The 24,186-nt window shown below is 39.7% G+C and overlaps 1 protein-coding gene across 1 annotated transcript in view; it reads right to left on the reverse strand.

The window, feature by feature from the left end:
• The window catches only part of LOC5570696 (protein expanded), a 35,679-nt gene that overhangs the window by 2,113 nt on the left and 9,380 nt on the right, over positions 1 to 24,186 (reverse strand). The window contains exons 2-5 of the mRNA XM_021847029.1: positions 19,334 to 19,468; positions 18,082 to 18,227; positions 3,523 to 3,602; positions 20 to 3,443 (exon numbers count right to left, since the gene is read on the reverse strand). Coding sequence (XP_021702721.1) covers positions 20 to 3,443; positions 3,523 to 3,602; positions 18,082 to 18,227; positions 19,334 to 19,425 — 3,742 coding nt within the window. The 5' untranslated portion in view covers positions 19,426 to 19,468. The remainder of the gene's footprint in view (positions 1 to 19; positions 3,444 to 3,522; positions 3,603 to 18,081; positions 18,228 to 19,333; positions 19,469 to 24,186) is intronic.

Below are 24,186 nucleotides of genomic sequence, written 5' to 3' on the forward strand. Positions count from 1 at the left end.
AAAACTTATCTAACCTTACCTTCTGGAGGTTTAGATATGGTAGCTACAGCTTTCACAGCTGGTGGCGTTTGTTTCTCAGGAGTAGGAAGAGGTATCGGTGGCTTTCGAGTAGTTTTTCTTGATTCGTATGGTGGTGGTGGTGGTGGAGGTGGAAGTCGCCTTATTTTGGGAGTGCTTTCGACGGAGTTTAGAATGTTGTCGTCGGATCGAGATCTCACAAACATGGACGACGAACTACTGGATACTGGTCTTGGGCGTAACGGAGGTGGTGGAGGTGGTTCATATGATGAGCAAAGGCTAGCCACAGATGGGCTGTATAAGGGAGAGTACGCTCCGGGTAGTTGAACGTAGGTGTCGGAAAGGTTTTGTGTAGAAGCGTAACGTGAGTTTGATGATAATGCCATAGAGAGATATGGGGTGCTTCTATAGATGGCATGGTTCTTGCATGCTTCCCAGCTTCGGTTATGGGCTCGAACTGTGTGATAGGCAAGATACGGTGGTGGAGGGGGACTTTGGGCCATTGCTGCTAGTATTGAACCTTGTTTGGCGTCAAGATACTCCTGCTGACTAATTGAGGGATCCTGGATCGGGTAGATGACATAATCTACGTCACTGTAGAGTTGTTGTTGATATAGTTCGATCTGGGACCGCGCAAGTTGCCCGGTATACACAGTAGCTAGTGAATGAGCTGGGGGTGGTGGTGGAGGTTGTCGTGGCATTGATGGTGGTGGAGGTGGGTGATATTGTCGAGGTTTGATCACCGGTAGCAAGACGCATGTTCGATGCGGTGGTTTCGGCATTTCTGGATATGGTGGTGGAGGCGAGGTAATGCTTTTGTGGTATGGAACGACCGGTATGCCAAGTGCGCTGGGCGTCGTTGACGTTGTCGTAACCGTTGTGGGAAGTGGGGACTGCGATAGATTACTGATGTTGTTGACTGTTGGTGCCGCATAGCTTGGCTTTGCGGTTTCGCCAACTACACTGGTATGAGCCTTCAGAATGTTGATCTGAGACCTAGTGGTAATAAAACGTGCCGGGACTTCCTCTGGTATAGCAGATACTTGTATGCTAGACGATGCACACACCGGAATGACGGGAGGCGGAACTGATCGTTCCCTTACTATCGTTGTTGGTTTTTGGGGATATGGAGGAGGGTCCCTAAGAGGAATGACGGGCGCTTCGTCTGGACGAATATCTGGTCCACGCAAGCCCGTGGTTTCGTGATGCGCATTATAAGGTGGAGGTGGTGGAGGAGGTGAATCATTGGAGCTAACTAGATTCAATAGTGATTGCCGCTGTGCTGGCATGTTGCTGTCGATTCTCTTCGGAGGAGCAGGGGGTAGAATATCGTCATCATATTCATCTTCCGTAGGAGCAGTGTCTTCGCTCCCTTGAAGATAACTTTCGCCCTCCAATGGCAACGGCAACGTCACGTAATCACAATCGGAATCAAGAGTGTGGCTCACTGTTTTTCTCGATGGATATGTCCCTCGACCTACGATCAAATCGGTCAATTCTTCCGCACTCAACAGTGTGTGTTTATTGTCAGTTGGATCACTTCCATCGCCTCTGAATGAACCTGCTGCAGACACATTAGAATCTGATCGTAATCGGAACTCGTTGATATCGCTGTCCAAACGTGGTCTGTAATCTCCGTCTACCGAGTCGACTGGCTCCAGAGGTTCAGCTAGCTCACTTTGGCATGGTTGGAAGCTACCGTAGTGAGAGCTTTCGTGTGACTCTGATTCTGCAATCTCTGAAGACTGACCCGTCATTTCACTGCTGTTCATTGTGTACACTCCACTGGTTTCCGTGGGAGGCGCATGAGCCAGTGTATAGACTCCCGAATTGGTTTCCTCTTCTTCCTCGTTGATGTCATGATCTATACAAGTACTAGTTGCCACGCTGAGCGTACTGTTCTGGGCCGTATGACTGTAACCAAGTTCTAAACTACTGCACGTTGATGTCTGACGTCGTTCGATTGAACCCCTGGTGTTGTTTTGAGGTAAGCTTATACAATCGGTAGCAACGACCACAGTACTGCATGTCGACGAACATTGTGATCCAATATTATGTTGCGATGACGGAGAAGACTCGCATTCCTTCGCGGTTCTTTCTTTCGTATCAGTTCCTTCATTGCTGGATACTGACCGAACAGTGGTACTCGACCGCATTGACAAAGCCGCAAGTGTACCTTCTAGATCCTTGAGGGACACCTGTCCAACGGAAGAAGTTTGCCGGCTTACGCTAGGACAATCGAGTAGATGAGCTAGCGCTAGACTTTCCGTCGAAGGGGCTGCGAGTGTTGCTGTAGGTGGCGTATTGATGATTATTTCCAATTCATCTTCGGAATGAACTCGATCGCTTACAATACCGGAGGTAGTATTAGAGCTTGTGCTGGAAATGACCGATATTCGCTGGTCACTTTTGCTTTTGTACGGTAGATTCAGTGCCCGAGAGTACAGGTATGGGTAGCCGTGAATGCAGCTACTTTCCTCTTCTTCTCGTTTCATGGCTTCTGTAAGACGTGGAGCAATTTTCATGGAAAATTGATGCGTCTCCCGGCACAATGCTAATATCATTTTGTTTTTGTCGTCGTTAACCGAGTACAGTGTGATTTTCGTTTCGCCGGAGCGAATTTCAAACTTTTTCCTATCAAAACTCAGCTTGCCGATGCTGGGCCAATTGAACGTGGTTGCCGTGGAGTTATCCGCTGCGATACGAATTCCTTTCGCGTAGATACTTAGCGATACTGAGCCCATGCCGGTTTCGTTCTTGTTCTGCTTCATGCGGAACACATGAGCGTTGATGGCTTCGTTGAGGTTGCAAGCCTCTCTTATGTAGTGGGTTTCTGCATCAGCTCGAGACATTCCGCGGTTTTCCCGATGGCAAGAGTTGAGTGCCGAAATGCCCCATGCTGACCGCAGCGATGGGTTGATGTAGTCTTCCGGCCTGAAGTATTCATTGCTACCGTTGCAGGTGATTGTGTTGTTGTTACTAGTGCTGCTACTAGTGCTAGTGATACTGTTATTATTGTTGTTGCTATTACTGGTACTAGTACTACCATTGCTATTGGTACTACCACTGTTGCTGTTGTTGATGTTGCTGATGCCACAACCATTGCCAGAAGTGGTTGTGCTAGTGGTAGTTCCGCTTGTACTACTAGAGTTGCTAGTGCTGCCGCTTGTACTGCTGGTTCCATCGACAACGATTCCATTCTCTTCCGGACAATCGCCAAGATCTGCCTGAAGGGAAAGGCCGCCGAGGAGAAGTAACGATTGTTCGGAATATTCTTTCGGAAGATCCCGGTTGATGGCATTGTACTTGAGCTGCAGGTAGTAGTTGTGTCGGGACACTTCATCTCTTAGCATTAGTGGGCTCTCGATGTAGAACTGCACACGGAAGTGTAGTTCCAGGAGAGGTTTGCCGTTTGCGTCTAAGCCCTATTGGGAATGAGTTAAGAGAAGAGGACAAATCATTAGATGGTATGCAGGAGGGAATGGGAGGTTTGATGCCACTCACGTGCGTATGTGACGAACGCCAGCTTTTTGGTCCGTATTTGGACAACTTGCTCTCGGGGTCGGCAAACAAGTATTCGCCATCTGTAAAGATTCAAAACAGAAAATTATGAGTTTGTAATTAGCACTTGGTTTGAAATGTTCGAAGGATTTCATTCGTGGGGATAGGCATAAACATGTATGAAGAAGCATTTGATTTGAACCAAATCCGCCAGCCACAAGTAAATACGGCTCCGGATAAGGAGGAGTATTTGCCGCTATTGCAGTTGTTAAGATAGTGATAATTGTTACTTCGTCCACTCAAAGAAGCCTTTGAACAATTCAGTGATTGTTACGGAAAGTCCCCATACAGAAGCCATATGGATGGAGATCGTTCGAACGGTGAGGTCCTAATTGTATAAAATAATTTCACATCACAGTTACGAAAGTTTTATGGCGTCATAAATTTAAGTCCGATGATCACCGGAGGAAAAGATCGTATCGATCGGAACGACCGAGAAAATGTAGATATTCAATCGCTATGGAATGCGACTTAATTGCAGTTGTCGATAGCGAAAAAAAAAACGCTTTGCTGTATGAGAGTATGATGTCGTAGCACTCTCATTGTGGGGTGTGGTAAGTACATGTAAATATTTATAAACGGCGCCAGTCTCGCATCATTTAAGGAGACATTGCAAAGTGTGTGGACCCCCTACCTCCGTTTTTCACCCAATGCAGGAGGGGTGTGATATGAAAAAACCTCTTCAGCATGAGGTGGCCTTCAGTTGTGAAACTGTTGGCCACCGTGTGTAAATACAGTATCTGACGACGATAAGAGACTTGTGGCTTCAAAGTTGCCACCCTCAAGACATTGCTTAGCTGGCGAATCAATGACGAATCGGCTACGTGTGATCAAGATAGCTCACGGATCTCTGGTGAATTCCAGCTGGCTGCTGGAATAGCACAATTCTCGCAGTGACTTCACCACTGTGTAAGCATTCGCGTGAAGAGAGTTGGTCTCTCTCTCTAGAGCGCGTTTACTCAAAACCGATCGGAATGCATATTAATTAAACGTTCGACCATTCGAAGGGGCGGTGATGGGACGTATCGTGGCTGTAAAACTCGTTCTGGTTGCCATTAGATGTCGATATTCATACGTACGTACGTATCAAATGTCGCTGGATTGCGTGTTCGGTTTTTTTTTTCTCGTAGCTATTGCCTCTCGTAAAACTTCGGTGCAAATCAGATTGGCAGGGCGTGATGTCGTTAAAATATTTCTACTCGTTTGGATGTAAAAGATATCTATTCAGATGGGTTAATGTTCAATGACAAATGAACTGTTTGGTTTTAGTATTATACACAGTTAGCGCCAGTGCAATTATTTCCTTCAAAGTTTATTGAATGTTTTGTTTAAAAAAATCCTAAAAACTCTGTATAATTTGAATCAGTTTCATCTAGTTTCCTGGGTTTTCTGTCAATATTAGTGAATATCAAGAAATTATAGAATAAGCTCCAGGAAAATTCTATGCTTGAAAATTTTATTGTGCAGAATTTTATACTACTTTTAAGTTCTCTTAATTACTTGAGTTTTATGCACAACATGTATCGGTCTTAAATATATTTTCATTATTTTTAATTCACAGCAATTCATGATATGTACTTGGAAAAAAAGTTTAACTTTCAATTTCAATCATTGCTTAGAAAGTTTTACAAATTGGTTATTATAAATTTGCTCAAACCATCCAGTTGGTCAAATCACTTCAACATTAGAATAAAAAAATGGATATCGCAAGAAGAATAGAAGAGAAAAGAAAACGAGAACAAAAATTTGGAATATTCACATTTTTCTTGTGTCGTTTTCTCATCTACTCAATCTTCATTCCGGGCTCCACCGTAGGTTACCAAATGCTGCATCAGCCAGCTTCTACCGACTACGGTGAGCGAACGAGACCCGAAGAAACAAGTTTTATTCGATAAGTATAAACGCGCGCGCGTTCGAGAGTCGCTCAATGTGTCCACCTTCTTGTCCCACAACCACCAGCATCGTCGTCGCTGTGCACTCACACAGCTATGCTCTGCGCGTTTGGCCAAGTGTTGTCTCTCCTCCATATAATTGAAGCTCTGACTTTCGCTTCGAACGGTGGGCCACGCATCGGAACGCGAACGCAGAGGACGGCCGCGGGGATACAAAAACCGGACTCGCCCATAAGCCTTGAACTCTCCCTCCCCGCGGGGTCTCTTGGGCAAACAGCACAGACTTACACACATATCTATATACAATGACCCATCCGCTTGCTTCGTCACCTCAAAAGAAGCTTTTCACATTTTTCTCTCGCGCGACCGAATGCTTTACAGTGTCCACCCGGGCCCTAAAACTATTCGTTTTCTGGCTGGGCTCCACGTGGATGTTTCTGGCCTGCCTCAGCCTGAACTCTTACCCGACCGAAAAGATTTCGGAGGAATGAAGAAAAACAAACTCGTTAAAATTTTAATCGTTATCATCCAATTCCGTCTTGACCAGTTTTCGCGAGGACCAACCGACGAAAGGTGAGCTTCGACCTCGTGTCGCACGTTCCAAACGTCGACGTCGTTCAAGTCTCCAAGTGGATCGAAAAATGTCACAATGGGAGCCTACCAGGCCAGACAGATGAAAAAAATAAAACAGGGAAAAAGTGGCTTGGCTTCATTTGGTACACTATACGTAAACGAACAACGGCGACAGCAGCAGAGTAACGAAACCAAATTCAATTTACATAATCGATTTGTATTTGTCATCATCAATTTTACTTTTGGACATTGATTTTTCCATTCCGTTTCTTGCGCTTTCCCGCCCTGACGGTCAGTCCTATCGTTGGGCTCAAAACTAGATTCAGAGCGGACCTTTGCATTCCGGCTACTGCCAAGGAACCTCGTCTACCGAATCGTTTGATGAAAAGTATGACTTTCAATTTTCAGTCCCAGTAGCTTTGAAAACAGATCAATATCTATTTGAAGCTCAAGAAGCCATTATTCAATCATCAATAATCTTTAAAAATTAAAAACCGGTTCAAATTTAAAGAAATCCTAATGAAAACCTATCCCCGTATTACCGATAGCAAGAGCAATACTATGATAGATTTTTAAGAACATTGCTTCAAGAGCAAAATTCAGAAGAGGTTTAGAAAAATTTTAAAACGATTTTGTTTTCCTCTCAAAGACGTAGACTGTCAGAATAAAGTTGAAATGTTGAAGAACTTGGGTGAAACCTTTTTGACAAACAGTGTCCAACGCATTTCCTATGTTTAGAAGAGTAAAACCAATTGAATAATACTCAGATTTGTTGGAATGAATCAAATTCGTTATACGTAGAAGTTTATGAGTGGTCAAATGCATGTGTCCTAATGTTTTGGTTGATGTGAATAACCATTCTGTTCAAAACAACATTATTCTAAAAGTTTTCTGATAAAGGAAAGCAAGCTGATTGCACAATAGCTTCACGGGAAATTTGAAATGTAACAGGAAAATGATCAGCATCAAAGTCAGCGTGAGTAACAAGTTGTCTACAAAGTAGACTAGAGTCGGTTAAGACTAAATCAATTGACAGTTTTAAGCAGATGAACTTGCTGTCCAGTACATTACTGGATCTTTGTCAGAGACATTGATGATTGTATCGTGGAAAATTGCTCGCTAAGACAGCTTGCGGATGATGCCGTTATTTCTGTAACAAGACCAGAAGGGGCGGATGATTTGCAAAGACCACTGCAAGATGCTCAAGACAATTTGTCTACTTGGGCCTTGAAACTGGATATCGAATTCTCTCCGGAGAAAACTGAGTTCGCTGACTTTTCCAAGAAGCGTGATCATGCGAAGGTGGAGCTTCAACTCATGGGTAAGTAACTTGCTCAGGGTATTTCGCATATGTTCCTAGGGGCCTGGCTGGGGAAAGCAGATCAAACATTTGTATCAGAAATGCCAGCTACGAATCAACTTCATGCGTTCACTTGCTGGAACAGGGTGGAGAGCCCACCCGGAAGATCTTATAAAGCTATATCGAACAACGATTCTGTCTGCTCTCGAATACGGTAGCTTTCGTTCTCAATCTGCCGCCAAAAAATACATCCTGAAACTGGAGCGTATCCAGTATCGCTGTCTTTGGTTCGCGTTAGGATGCATGTCCTCAACTCATACGATGAGTTTAGAGATTTTAGGAGGAGTACTGCCGTTATCGAATCGTTTCGCAGAATTATCGCTACGCTTCCTCATCCGCTGTGAGGTGTTAAATCCATTGGTGAATCGACATTTTCAAAAGCCAATCGAACGAAATCTTAAAACAAAATTTATGACGCTACACTACTGGTACATCTGGAGGATAATTCTCCATTGAATGCTCTAAATTGTAGTAGCTTCCCAGACTTCTCCAGTTCTACTGTAAATTTTGATCTGACCGTGAAGTAACAAGATCCATTAAATTCCAGATCGGCTCCTTTCGGAGTATATTCCACTAATTTTTGCAAACAAGTTCGGTCATGTCAGCAGCGACAGTACGTTTAACACTGATGGGTCAAAAACAAATGATTCCACTGGATTTGGTGTTTATAACGAATTCCATAGTACCGCCCATAAACTTCAAAACCCATGCTTAGTATACGAAGCAGAATTTGCGGCAGTACACTGTGCATTAGAGCGAATAATCTCACTTTCCTTTGATCGATATTTCATTTTTACGGATAGTCTAAGCTCCATTGAGGCCATGCGTTCAATAAAGCACTCCTCGTATTTCGTTCGCGAAATACGATGTTCATTGAGTGATTTATTGAAACATATCATCACCTACGTATGGGTCCTTTCATATTGCCTGAATCCGGGCAATGAGAAGCAGACTCACTTGCGATGGAAGGTGATATTTATGATCGTCAAATCGCTTTCAACATTTTTTTCGCAATTGCTCGTCAGCAAATCCTGCTCAGTTTGTAACAGAAATGGGACAATGGTAACTTGGGTAGGTTGGTAAATTCCATTCTCCCTCAGGTGTCCAAGAAACCGTGGTATAAAAGGTTGAACATGAGTCGAGATTTTATCATGGTAATGTGTAGGCTGATGTCCAACCACCACTCTTTGGGATCGCACCACTATCGAATAGGGCTCTCAGACAGTAACCGTTGCGGTTGTGGTGCAGGATACAGAGACATCGCACCACTATCGAATAGGGCTCTCAGACAGTAACCGTTGCGGTTGTGGTGCAGGATACAGAGACACCAATCATGTGATGTGGTACTGTACCGAATATGGAACTGCCAGATCCGATTTATGTAAAACCCTCAGGGTCCAAGGGAAACCAGATAAGGAAGACATTGAAGATGTTCTGGGTAGGCTGCAACTCGAATACATGACGCTAATTTACAAATTTTTGAAGCAAATTTAGTTCCTACTTTGGTGGTTCTGTCCAACTTGTCCTTCCTTTGGTTTTCGGCATTCTACCTTGTCTTCCCGCGGAATACGTCTGTTTGTACCGTGGCAGGTTGTCATGTTCACTCCACAATTGACCTGCAGCAGCAACGCAAAACTCTAAACTAGGCAGCTGAACTTCAACAAGCATCACCTGAATCATATCCTTTCCTGAAAATTATTGTACTCCCTAACCCCGACCAAACAGCAAGTTTTACGGTTCCCCAAAACTAACATAGACGCAAATGTGTTTAAGTAAAAAAAAAACGAATGAATTCAGCTCCGTTATGAGAAAAAAATTATTTAGTAAAAAAAAAATAGAAGTCAGAGACAAAAGATAATAACCAAATGCTATTTTTTTTCCGTACAAAACGCGCAAGTTTGAAACCGTCAATCAAATAAAGAAGGCTAGAATGATCGGTTCGTTGGCCAGCTTGAAATGCAAAAAGTTATGTTGATTTTGAGTATCAAAAACTTTTCGGGGAAACGGGATATTCGGAGAACTGGCGTTTTGGGAAAAGTAGCACAACCTGAGATTTTCGTATTCGTTTATAGTTTGACAAGTATGTAAGTACTCAAAGCTCTGAAAAGTCAACAAATTTGCCAACCATAAATAACATTAATCCGGCGGTATTGAATTCTACCACCCTCAGCTTGATCTTGCTGAATCGCTGCACTTTACCACAACGTAGGCCCTTAACTATGACCGAATATCACAAATCTCCCAACTGGTGGGGAATGTGCCTGTAGAGCCGGCTTTCTGATGTCTTCAAATTTTGCTACAAAACGAAACATTACATTAAAAGGGATATTCTGGAGATTTGCATTCAGGTGATTGGCGTTTGTGGAAACGACATTCGGTAAAATGACACTCGGGGAAAATTAGAACAAACAATCGTATTGAAAATACTAATCATTGCTTATTTATTAACATTTGGACTCTACATATGGGGTCTATTTTTTTATTGTAGTCACTTGGACTTATTAATATATCATGCCTTTTCTCTGAAAGATGTTTTAAGAAGTAGTTCACGATCGAAAAAGTTTTCGGTAGAACGCAGTAATCTCCTTTCTTAGCGATTTGGATGGAAAACATGATTCCCCTAATGAAGTTCAAGATCTCCTGCCTGAATCCAGTGAACTCGGAAATACTGACCACGATTGGCGGCACCCTTTGAATTTTCATTCGAACAGAACAGGCTGGGCTAGAAGTTGCTTCATTTTGTTGCTCTGAAAATGTCCAAGGAATGGAACTGATAGCTCATTTCGATGATTTTTTTTTAACAAGTATTGATTTCTGTAGACAAGTAAGCAAATCAAATTATGAGTCCTGCCAAATTTCTCTTCAACACTCCCATTTCTAACCAATATGTCTATTACTCAGGGGGGCTTCTTTAGCCGAGTGGTTAGAGTCCGCGGCTACAAAGCTTGAAAGTTTGAAGACACTGTCTTCAGCCATGAAACTGCACAGACTGTAACTTAACACTAGACAACGGACAAGCATGCTCCAATGATACATCCGAGAAACATTCTTGTTGAAAAGTTTCAATGGCTGCAGCGGGAATCAAACCAACTATTCTACCCCATTACCCCGAATCCCATTACCCCGAATGTCATTAACCCGAACGCCATTACCCCGAATTCCAAAACCCTGAACGACCCATCACCCCGAATGACATTACCCCGAATTCCAAAATCATGGGGAAATGTCATCAATATCATCATGTCAAAATAATTGTGAATTCGGGAAAATAGCATTCGGGTTGATGGAATTCGGGGTAATGGTACATTCGGGGTAATGGAATTCGGGGTGATGGGATTCGGGGAAATAGCATTCGGGGTAATGGGGTAGAATCTCCGAGTCGGTCCAGGATCTTTTCGTATTGGAAATTCCCTTGACTTCTCATGGCATAGAGTATAATCGTACCTGCCACGTGATATGCGAATGCGAATATGACAAGTATTGCAAAGAAAGCTCTTAGTTAATAACTGTGAAAGTGCTCATAAGAACACTTAGCTGAGAAGCAGGCCCTGTACCAGTGAGGACGTAATGCCAAGAAGAAGGTGTCTATTTCTCGAAAGTTACGTGATCACGTACTTCGAAACCCAGTCTTGAACTGCTTCTATGAACTGGGCTAAAACATCACTTCAACGAACGGCCGGCCGGACAGCGGCAGGACAAAATCGCTCGAATCACGAATCCAAACGGCGAGCAGGATGACGATGACGACGATGACGATGATGATGTGCGCGAGGATGACATGGAATGGGGCTGGATGGGACTCCGCGCCCATGAATGCTGTTCAACAGGAAATTTGCCTCGGGACATATGAAAAGGCGAATCTAAGGCTTCGCGACAGGGGCGATGACGGTGGCAAGCGAGGGGTGGTGGACCCCAGGTTGGTGTGTAGCTGCTACGAGCAAAGGAGTGGACGATGATGGTGAGGCCGGAATGCCACAGCCACAGCCGCTGCCACAAAACTCCTTCCCCAGCCAAAGACGAGCGACGCGAGATCAAGTCAAAGAAGATTACACGAACCGGGTGCACTGGGGGAGCAATGTGATCGAGTTCGTGGTCAAAATATTGAGTCAAAAGGCCTGAATCTTTGCAGGGGTTGTTGAAACGAGTATTTTTCTGAACTACAAATATATATTCTAACTGAGATCAGTCATTTCAGAATCCTTTCAATAGCTCATAAGGCCAGAAAACTTGTAAGAAAATTGAAATCACTGTTCTATGTTCATAGCTGTCATGGACATACTATTCATTAGAAATAAGTGGTAGACGGTTTCGCATTTATATTATCCAAATTTTTGTAATTGACTTGTTCAGGGATTCCCAGTTTTTTTTTTATATTTCGAACCCACGTTCAAGATTGAACTCGAATCTAAATTTTTGCATGTATCTATCGTATGGCAGGTTCGAAGATACTCTATGCCTATGGAAGTCGAGAAACTTTCCTTTACGTAAAGATCCTCCACCGGCGGGATTCGAACCCACGCCACACAGTTTGGTCTTGCTGAATAGCTGCACGTTAACCAATACTGATATCTGGGTCCCTAATCGTTGTTAGGTTATGACTGACGTGTAGTTTCCTTTTGATTGAGATCTGGCCCAATATGTGAAGGCCCAACTAAAAAACGCACCAAGTATTAAAATCTAAACCATCGAAAAGTGACTAAATAAGGAATCCTGGAAATATTTTGATAACCTTTCCATATCAAACATCCCGATGTGCCAGCCGTCGTGGAAGCAACAGGCACGGAGCAGCGAGGAAGAAAAGGAGAAAAACGAAGCATGAATAAAAACGAGGAATTTCATTTCACGAGAGCAGCACAAGCAGCAGCAGCAGCGCAGGATCCAATCGAAAAGACATAAGACGCGTGTTTAGTAATTCAGGTAGCTGTTGGGCCCTGTTGTTGTTTTCGTTCATCTCGTGGTTGTTTTTTCCGTCGTCGTGGTCGTTTTCGGCCGACGTCGTCATTTCGTTCGCTTATAATTTGTGTGCCCATTTCTTCTTCCCCGTGTATAGAGGTCCGCTTCAGTTCAAGACACTCATACCAGTTTGAGGATAGTGTTGGTTGAGGGGAAGGCAGAGGGGAAGTGTAAAAACAGAACGGATCCCCCTTTGAAGAGGTCGGATCTTTTGTATGACCAGTACTTCGAGGTTTCATGCTTGTATCATGATCAATCATATCAATACATTCTAATTAACTCAATCATTATGATAGTTGATTTAATTAAACATTTTGCTAGTTTGATTATGTTGTTGAGTTAATTCAATCATGTTTGATGCAACAAAGCACAGAACGAGATCAACTACGACTGACCAGCGGAAAAATGAACGTAAATACGTAAAACGTTAAAAAAAAACTGTCAGAAAAAGTTATGCCAATTATTCAAGTGACTTAACTTTTTTGATAGTTATTCCAGCAATGCATTGATTATAACAATCATTGAAGAGGTCTCTTCGATTGTAGTACCTAGACAGATGCTTCGCTAAGAATTTTATTGTCTAGGCCTAACTCACTAAGTTTGGTCTGGTTTTGTACAAGCACGGTTTAAGCTCATCTATAGAAGATTTGTCTGTTTGTTTTGGTCGATCACCGGAAGATCAAGATTCTTCAAATTTAAACACGTTTCCAATACCCTTCAAAGTTCGCTTGGAAAGTGGTCTGCAGCGATTTGGCTCTCCGGTTGGGTTGCCGGGCGATGGCTTATCTGCCGCATGAGCATATTTATGACAAGATGGAGATTTTATGCATCTCGCCCCCAACTGAAAACCGATCGAAAAGCAGAGAGCCCAATCGTCATCGCGTCTTCGTCGTGGTCGTCGTCCCTTGGTAAGTAGCTTGGGCCGCTCGTTTGTCGCTCGCCATACAGCGAAAGCGTTGAGTCGTGCGCGTTCCATCAACAGCATGGCTAAACGGTTGTAAGGGGGCAAAATAAATGGCCTAGCCGTGGCCAAAGTAAGGAGAAAAAAAAAAGAATCGACGAAAAATTGTGCGCATAAACTGTGGGTGCCACTATAAATCACCGGATCAGCATTTTTAAATTGCACTCGCCGAGAGGTATTAGGTGACCAAAGGGGAAATTGTACGGCACGGTTGTTGAGGAATGTTTGATGCGATTCCCTTCGGGAGGTTTTCGGACTTTGGGGAATGTCGATTAGTTACGGGAAGCAGAAGAAGAAACCGATACAGGAGTTTATGTGTGAAGCAAATGTGGATTGTATCAAGTTTTCTTTCTATATGTCAAATGTTATTCTCGATCTAATCTATCAGTTCTTTATTTTTGATAGCAGTTTTATCATTACGGGTTTTAAATACAGTCACGATATCCAAAGGACCATCGAGATAGGGACAAAGAACATTAATTTAATGAACACCAGATTGAAAATCACTCTGTTCCTAGGAAAATAATAAACAAACTTCATTTCGAATAAATAAAATAAAAATTGGGAACAAAAATCAACAGGAATACATCGAGATATGGAGATATCGAGATACGGAGGATATCGAGATATGGAGAGAGAAATCGTATGCAGAATGAAACTTACAATGTTTGCGTTAAGTAATAAATGGACACTACCGTAAATTCGGGTGAAATTGATCAGTAGGGTGAAATTGATCACCGCGTCATGCGATTTTAAATCTTACTAATAGTGCACAAAAATCAATGCAATCTACAGTAAATGAACGTTGTTTGTCTTAGATATTGTCAAAATGTGTGTAGTGAAGGGTTTTGCGTCAAATAATGCATATTTCTTTGAAAATAATGTAAAATTCCAGAATCATGTTTTATGTGATATTGATAGACAACCATAAACTTCTAGTTCTAGACGAGGATTTGAACATGGTGTCAGCCTGAAAGTTTGTGAGGATGCTTAATTTATATCCCCAAACCCAATTTTACCATCAAAATTCGTACCAATTTGCTAATTTTGTTGAAATAATTGAATTTCGGCTGCATGTTAGAAAATTCCTTTGGAAATTGTCTACATTTAGGCGTTTTCCGTGGTATTCTTGAAATTTAATTGACGATTATTTTCATGAATATTGTCTTGTTAAGAATTTGGCAGGCATATTCGTATTCAGGAGGCTCAAATTAAGTATGTAGAGTTTGTTTCAAAACTAAAAATAATCACATTGACAAGTGATCAATTTCACCCCGAAATAGAAACTACCGATTTTTATTTTAGTGATTATTTTAAGCACTAAAATCACGTTTGTTAGAAAACTTCGGTACATGAGCCAATGAGGTTCATCGTCGTACTTATTTTCCTGCATTTAGTTGTATGGCATTGATAAAATTTCAGAAATCAGACCAGAAAAACCGTGGAAAATGATCAATTTCACCCGAAATTACGGTACCTTTTCTAAACTAAACCGGTCTCCAAGCCTTTCAAAATGAATGTTTGTACTCCAGTAAGCTTTGGAGCGACTGTTTCATAGGTATACAGATTCATCATGGAAAGCATCAGGAATTCTCCTAGTGATTTGGGTAGAGATTTTTTTTTCAGGAATATATACAAAGACTCCTCCAAAGATCCCTCCAGAAATTATTTTAAAGTTTCCTCTATTTTTTCAGGAATCCGGATTGAAAATCTTTAAATGATTTCTCAAGCTATGCTGAGAGGAATTTCTTCAGAATTTGCTACAGGAAATCGTTTACCAGTCCAGCAATGTGGTTAATCGCCTTATTCTCCCAGAAATTCTTACAGGGTTCCCTAGAAAGTTTCTTTAGTAATTACCATTTCAAAGTAATAACTAGAGAAATACTCCTATAATAGTACTTCCGAGAAATTATTCACTGGTTCATTCTAGGGTTGGAAAAAATCGTGTAGACATTTTTCGAGAAAACGAACAAGAAAAGCTCTCATGTTATTTTTTCAATATTACTTTGTTTTATTTTAGAACCACTTCTTAAGGAATCACCTCGCAGATTATCACAGGAATTGTTCCATAAATTCTACCACAGATTGTTCCACAAAATTTACTAGGAATTCATCCTGAAATATTACAATAGATTTAATCGGGAATTTCTCATACATTTCTCCAGAAGTATTAAGCTATTTTTAAAGTAAATTTCCTAAAGATTCTTCAATATAATGGTTAATTTAGGGTTTAAGAGCACAAAAAGCTATAGCAATTATTTCTGTAATTCATTCAAGAATTTCACTCGAGTTTTTAAAGGGATTTCCTCCTGCAGTAAATTATGCAGGGTTTCATTTGATAAATTTTCCAATAATTTCTTTGTCAGTTTTTTGGGATACTTATCCAGGCCTTTTTCAAGAGTCCGGGGGCTTTTTCAAGAAATCCGGAGATCTTTAAAAAGCTTCTCTCAAGTAAGAATTTATCACCTACTAGTGGTCCCGGCAAACTTCATCTTGCCATCAAGTAGGCTGTTGCAAAACGTCATGTAATCCCCCAAACAAAATTACACCTGAGTCTTCTCCCGTTTTCCCGATTATTCCGGAGACTTTCCCAAACTTTTTCCTTGCACGAACACGTCGCATCCCTTGTCGAATACAACAGTGAAAAACTTACCTCAATCCGTTGATCCGTTCTCATGTTATTTCGTGACATACAAACACCACTCCATTTTTATTGAATAGATTTTACCACAATCAGTGATATTTTAAGGATTTGATCCAGAAATATCCACCGTATTTTTTTCCCCTCTATTATTTATAGAATTGTTTTGAAAAATTTCTCAAAGAATTTTTAATATAATTTATAGGTGTAATTTTCAAGAAACTTTAAACGAAAATATATGGAAATTATAAAAAAAAAAATCCCGGAGTAAACTCTGAAGTTATTTCTGAATTCTATGGAAGAATCGATGGATGTGTTCCGAGAAAATTCACTTACTTGAGAAATTAATCTTTGAAAAAATCCCTAACGAAAATCTGGGGCGAATTCCTTGTGAAATTAGTGCAGGAATCGTTTTCGAATTATTTATTAACTGAAGGAAACTTTAAACAAACACGTGAATTTATTTCTCAAAAAATCAGTAAACACATATAGTAAAATTTAGCGTCACATCACTTGAAATCCCCACAATTTTTTTAAGAAAGACACCTGCTGCTACTACTTTGTCAAATTTTCCCGCTCAAATAACGGCTTAATCATACTTAAACTTTAAATTTCAAGATTGGTCCGAATTTAAACCTTGACAATTTCATGCCGACAAATTTCGTTTGTCTGTGGTTTTACCCTTTAAAAAATGCTAACGGAACAACCCTATCTGACATTTCGGGAGTGATAAAATAGCTCAAAGTAATCTGCTAAATCGTTCTTTAGGTCAATTAGCAGATCCCTATAATTTTATTGACATCAGAAAAGAGGAGATGCTCCTCGAGGCAGCATTTTAGGAATTATAGTGTACAATATTTTCGCATCAGGCTTAGCTGAGTTATATTTGAGATGGCAAAAATATCATTGTTTGCTAATGACATAGTCCTCGTTACCGAAGGACGAAGGCTGTGTGAGATCTTTAGATTGTAAAAAAGTTGGGGTGTTTCTCATTGAGTTTAAAAGTCAAAACTTTGAATTTTTGCATGATTAATATCTCACATTACAATGTTTGAAAGTAACACAAAAAATGAGTGAAAATATTGAGCTAAAATTTTCACGAGGTTAAAATTGTGAAGTGTTCAACTTTGAGTCCATTGTCTCAAAATTCAAACCAAATAATAATCACAAATAATTTAACCAAGATGTTTGGACAATTGCACTTGTTTGTTTATAATTATTCTCAAACCCAAAAAAAAAGGAAAAATTCCAACCTGGATAGACCTTAGATTGATACAGGACATAAACTTAGTCACCACCAACGTAGTTCTTGGTCACTAATCACGAAAGTTAGAGCTTATCTAAAATAGACAACGTTAAACGTATTAATACCCAACTTATCGTTACAGAGATAAAGTTCTCCATTCAAACAATCTCTTTAACGAAACGTGCTGGAAGTTTTCCTATTTTCCAGTCAAACTCAAAAGTAAGCCCATCATAGTTGTCCCCAGCATGAATCCTTAAAAATTTCAAATCGATTCACCCCTCGGTTTGACCTCGATTTGCTCAATAGACTTCAACGCTGCGTCAGACAACGAACTCACGTCCCCGTCCGTGTTCACGTTTTATGTAACCCACCTACCCAACCCAGCACAGCCGGCGCAGCCTGAACGCCACCAAAACAGCAGAAATCACTTTCCAAACTATCGAAACCCCGCTCGTTTATAGCCGTTTGACCCGACCCGGCCCATTTGGGAGAGTTGTCGCCGTCGAAACTGTTGCACAATGGTTGGGCTCCAAGCAAAAAGGTGGCATTTTCAAAAATTTTGGAAGTTTTTTGTTATTATTTTTTGAGTAAAACACATTACAGAACATCCAAAAAAGATCTCACGCGAAACGATACAATTTGCTGGTTAAAGATTACATATTTCTTCGATTGGGACGATAACAATAGTTTTAGCCAAACTTTATTGTATTTATGACCATTGTGTGCTGCGCTGATCTCGCTGGACAACGGCAACATTTTTGGCGGCAACGGCAATAAACCTCCGAAACGATACGATGTTGCACCATCCCGTAGTTTCTCCGTTTTGAAGAAACCAAAAAAAAAAACTAGCAGAAAAAAGAGAAAAATGAAACTTACCTATCAGCACGGCTAGACCAAACAGTTCGGTGTCCAGCATGCCCTGTTTGGAGAAGTGATGGCATGTTTGTGCGTATACTTCGCGGACGCGACTTTTTGCTTCGACTAGGAAGTAGAGTGTACGTGGCTGTGGTGTTCCTAATAATCTGTGGAATGTGAACAGCCGCAGTCCAGAGGCGTTTTGGGTTGGGTTGCAGACGATGGAGGTGGCGGCAACAGCAACAGCAGGGTAGCAATGGAAGAAAAAGAAGACGTTAGGAAAAGAATAGCAAATTAGTTCAGATTTCGGGGAGCTGTGATTTATGAATGTGGCACGACCAAAACGGGGTCAAAGCTATTAATCATGACGACCATCACCCTGCGTTTGTTGGAGGTGATGAACGTGTTTCCGTGGGTTGAAACGAAAGGCTCGAATTTTGAATGAATGAATTTTCTTTATTTGAGAGACTTTCAGCCCTTGGCTGGTTCGTCTCTTCGAATTTTGAATGCTTTGGATGGGAGATGCGAGAAGGAGGCCATCTGTCAAATCGAACATATTTCGAAGGAATTTGATATGGTTGGATTGGTTTTATGATAGGCGAGAAATGGTTGGTAATTATTTGATTTTGAACTACATGGAATTTCAAAAATTCAGGTCTACATTTCAACACATGGTTTTAATATTTTAAATTTATGTTTGATTCAATTTCCAAAATCTTAAAAAAAAAGCAAAGATGGGTCGTGTTGCTGAAACCCAAATAACAGTTTGAATTTAAACTATAATATGTTAAGAAGAAAAATAAGAATTATAAAAGGAACGTTGGAATAGTAGGAAATAATAAGACTAATACAGTATGAAATAATCATCCAAAGCATTCATCATAGCTATAGTTAACTGGAAAGCAGCTATTCAAACCCAAACTCATCTATAGTAATCACAGAAAGAAAAATCCATGTAAATTTCAACGAAAAATCATGCACATAAAATGGAATGCCAGAAATGTCGCAAATTTACACCTCAAATCGTGTAAAATTACAATAATATCATGTAAGTTTCCGCTATACATCGTGTAATCAAGCATGGGATCTAACCATTTACACGATAATTCGCATAAATTTACATGATGTTGATGTAATTTTACACGATGTGTCATGTAAATTTGCGACAAATCTGGCATTCCCTTTATGTGCATGATTTCATGCTTAAATTTACATAGATTTTTCTTTCTGTGATGACAAACACGAAAACAAAACTACATACAATCATACTTACTTTAAAGCTAGAAATCTGGTACCCGGAGGCAGAGGGCGGGACGGTGGTGCGCAAACCTCGAGGGGCGCGCTGACAGTGCACAAAGCTCGCATGCTGCATCGTTACCAGCTGCAACTAACTTTTACGAAAGATTTCCTGCAATTAGAGAGGAAGCGAGAGAGAGAGACCGTCAGGAAAATTGGTTTGCGGAATCAATTTTGTAATGCGTTTCGATGTTTGGAGGAGCCGTTGCTGTTCGGGGCAATTTTTGGCCCTTCGAAAATTATAACATTGTTAATTCTGCTGAGCTGAGCCGTTGTTGTTCGGACAGCAACAGGCAGATTTTCCGGTGGCGTGCACTGCTTATGAACCCTTTGGCGGTGGCATCGCACCAGCACCAGAAAAGTACGCGGAGAAGGACGATAAATTCGGTAGTAATTCGGAGCTGATGATTTGCTTCGTAATTCAGGAGAGCACGAAATTGGAAAACCACTGACTGTATAATTATCATTTCACTCGGTTGTTGTTGCTGCAGTTGCTGATGTTTGTACAATTTTCTTTATCTTTTTCGTCTGATGGTACAGCAATTTTTCCAGTGAGACGGTCCTTTGGACTCGGATATGGACAAACAATTTTCAACACTCGCAGATAGAAGGGATCAAAATCGCAACGCAACTACTCAAAACATAGAAAAGTATTCTACGTCACCTGCCCGAAAGTCACTTGCTTTTTCCTGCAGCCCGGTCACAACATTAGCCTGCAGCCCGGTCAGTGTAACATTAGCCTGTTCCTCATAACATTCTATTTTTCGAGAAAATGGATATAAAATGTTATCAGTGATTTTCTTTTCTTTTAATAAAGTCCTAAGTTATGTCCCAATTTTAGTACCAAACTTTTTAGTTTAGGCCAAAAACCATGTTTACTCAAGTTTTAAACCTTTTTCAAGTTTTAAATCATTTTTTACGATTTTTGGGATTTTGTCACACCTCTTGGTTTTTACTCAAATTTTGGGTGTTTTTGTGTTATTAAATCAAAATAAGATTAGATTTCATGAAAAATTTTAACACTTTACTGTCGGCTATTCTTAAAAAGACTGAGTAACTAAAGAATCAGCTGAAATTCGTTCATCCCTTAAATCATTTGTGTCATATAGGCTAGTGGCATTTACGCTAATGTTAAAGAACAGTTATCAATAGAAAACGACCCAACAACAAGGTCAATTGACAAGAATCCCCCAACAAAAGGGCTCCCGTGATCTTGACACGAAAATAGGTTTCCCATAAAAGATTTTCATTTTGTTCATTCATTCGTTCATGAGAAGCAGGATGTTTATGTAACGCTTTTCAAAAATTCCTCTCGAGGTATTAATGCCAATTATTTATTGAAACATTATAACAAGGCACGACTAAAATTCTAAAGAAGTTTGCTTAGATCTAAGAAAGGACAAAAAACAATCCAGTACGGCATTGCTCAAACAAATAAATTTCAAATCCTTTAATTTTGGTTGAATATGTTTTAGATTCAACCGGCCATTAGGCACTTCCATTAAAAGCACCAGAACTAATTGAGTTTCAAATCCTGAATAGTGATGATTTAGAAGCTTTAAATTATTGTTTTTCAAAACATAACCATTCTGTGAAGAGAAATAAGTGATTTGCTATAAAAATATACTGATTAAAGCAAAGTTTTCGTAATAGGAATCATGTTTGGTATTTGAAACAAAAAGATATTGGTTTTCTGATAGGATCCGGATAAGAAAAAATAGAAATAGTAAATCAATCACTCAATTACTGCAACTCATAGTGACACCCACTTAATTTGACTCAATCGAAATCTATAGGAAAAAAAATCAACAAAATTCTAGCTTCCAATGTAGAAACATATTCATATTCAGGTTTTTTTTTATAGATTTGAGTAAAATATAGAATTTTTTTGGCAGAATTTTCTAGTTAACCTTGCTAAGGGCTCTAGCGTTTTATTTGAACAAATAGGTATTTTGTTATTGATTAAGAGCTAGAAACCGGAATTCCTTGGGAAGGTGTGAAGTAATATTTTAGAAATTTTCCAATTTGATAGCATTTTTAACGAGATTTTTAGCCTTGACACAATGGTCGAAAAAAAAACTGAATTTTGGCCAACACTAGTTTTATCACTTAATCAATGAAATATGTAATCTAAATATAGTGATACCTCCATGAGTCGATGTTCCATGACTCGATGTTCCATGACTCGATATCGACTCATGGAACCATACCAAAAACAAAATTTCATGGTTACTATGATGGTCTCTAGAAGTAGCTTTCCAAAGGATTGCTGTTCCATGACCCGATATTTCCATGAGTCGATGGTCCCTTTAATATTGACTCATGGAGGTTTCACTGTATGTGATTTGGGGTTTTCACTGTTTCAGAAGGGGTTATTCACATATTACGTAACTTTTTCATTATTATTATTATTATTAAAATGTTATAAAACTTGGCATAAAGCACAAATTTTGTTTATATTTGACCGAGTATGATCAAAATGTAGAGTAGTTAAATATATTTTATATGAACTTTGTATGAAAAATATGGTCAAAATATATGTAAATATTTATTTATTCAAATCACTCTAACTTGAAAATTAGAAAATTACTGAAAATGAAACAGATTTTTCGTTCAAATTTAAAGATGACCTCATGGAAATCTATCACTGCATTACAGATAGCAAGTGCAATTCAATGATAAATTTTCATAAACACTGCTTCGGTTTTGAGCAAAACATATAGTTTTGAATATTTTTACAACGATGATGGTTATTTTCCTCTTAAGGGCCCACGAGCCGACATCTTGTAAAGACCATTGCAAAATCTCCTTGATTATCTATCCACTTGGACTTGAAACTTAGGGATCGAGTTTGCACCGCCAAAAAACTAGACGGGTCGTATTTTCTAGGAAGCGGAATCCAGCCCAACTAAAGCTGAAAGCTTTTGGGAACAGACATCGACCAGTCTTCGACTTCAAAATATCTTGGGGTCTGGTTTGATTGAAAATGCACCTGGCGATTCCATACTAAATATTTGGCAGAAAAATGCTTACAAAGGATCAATTTTCTACGAGCAATTACCGAAACATGGTGGGATGCTTACCCGGAAAACCTCATAAAACTCTACAAAACAACCATTCCAACAGGAAACTCTTTAATTTATCCAAGAAACACTGAACAATCGATTTTCTTCTCATAGAATTCAACATTTGAGTTTTTGGTAATTTGTCACACTGATGTTCGATATTAATTTCATGGGAGTGTTGAAAATTCAAATAATTTTGACGAAATCTTACAGATCCAGATTTAGTAAACATTCACTGTCATTAAGTTTTTAGTAAGATCAAGAAAATTTAACGAGAATGATTTCCATTTTACATGGGAGTGTTATGGAAACATTAAATAACTGAATATTTTTTAACTCTTTTAGGACTTGGAATATTTTCCCAAAAAAATATTTGTTGAGCAGATATAAATTCAATGACCAAATGCCTAAATGTAGAGAAAATCTTTCTCTGTGGGTCATTTCTGATCCACAATACGATGGAAAGCATGAAGCCGTATCATTCATTATTTTAGATTCTTCAAAGTTGTATATGTTTTGAATAAAGATGGGCAAACAGAATCGGAGCCGTTCAATAGATCCGGATCACTCAAAAGTACGAGTGATCTGTGGCTCTTTTTTGGCGAGAGTCGATTCATTTGATCGGCACGGATCAGACAAAAAGTGACCAGGAAAAAGAACCGATTCTTCTCCCGTATTATCCTTCGATCGTTATAACGCTTAATACGTGCCATGCTTAGCAGGCCACTCTCAGCATACACAGCCAAACCCGCCCACTTGCATACAGTCAGATGAGAAATAGAGAGAAAATATCGTGAGTTTTTGAGGATTAATGAGAGAGCGAAAAATACGACATGTGTCGTGCTCTGCCTTTGCGAACCACTGAACCATTCAAAAGATCTCGTTCACTCAAATGAGTGATTCGGATCAGATCCCTTCACATAAATGAACCGTTTTGCCCATCTCTAGTTTCAAAAACCTGCCATACAATTTTTTGGGCGAATTCTAATTTTCTGATTGTTTATTATGCTAAATCAATACAAAATTAAATTTACCGTTTTGGCGTCAACATTTAGAAATTAGTTTATGTTTACATTTGTAAAAAAATTCTGGCGGAAATATTTTTTTGTATTGACACAAATATTTTTTATGATTTCTGTTTGTATAATTCTGTAAGGTTTACATGGATAAACAGATTGATATCAATTAATTTCAATAAAAATAATTACATTTCCAATGAACAAACTGTTGATGCAATTATGAAATAGTCTTATCTTTCCAAATTAGAGGAAAGCGCTAATTTTTGATCTACAAGAATCCTGTGTCAATTTTTGGATTTCCATGTAAAGTCCAAACAGCTATAATTTGATCGAAAACTAGTATTGGGTCGGTAAACAGGTGCCCTTGCCTTCTAACTTTAGTAAGTATGTTGATTAGAAATGGGATTGGATGGATTAAGATTCAGTGGTAGATATAAACTCCAAAGCGCTTCATGAATGAATGATCTGCCATGTACAAACCCTTAATACGAACTTTATTCTATATTAACCTGGTTAATGTAAAATGTAGTTCTACAAATGTAGTTCTGGTAACAACACTCTACTGAATCACATAATATGTCATAAAAATTTACATGATATCAATGGTTTTAAATATTCTTGAATGCTAAACTGTTTACACTGCATGTCATATAAATTGATGAGATATTTTCAAACCGTCTATTAAATGGGTTATTTTAAGAATGATGAAGATATATTTCTTTTGAGGCTGAAACTAAAAATCAGCG

The sequence above is a fragment of the Aedes aegypti genome, chromosome 2, assembly GCF_002204515.2.
Source record: "Aedes aegypti strain LVP_AGWG chromosome 2, AaegL5.0 Primary Assembly, whole genome shotgun sequence".
Taxonomy (NCBI): domain Eukaryota; kingdom Metazoa; phylum Arthropoda; class Insecta; order Diptera; family Culicidae; genus Aedes; species Aedes aegypti.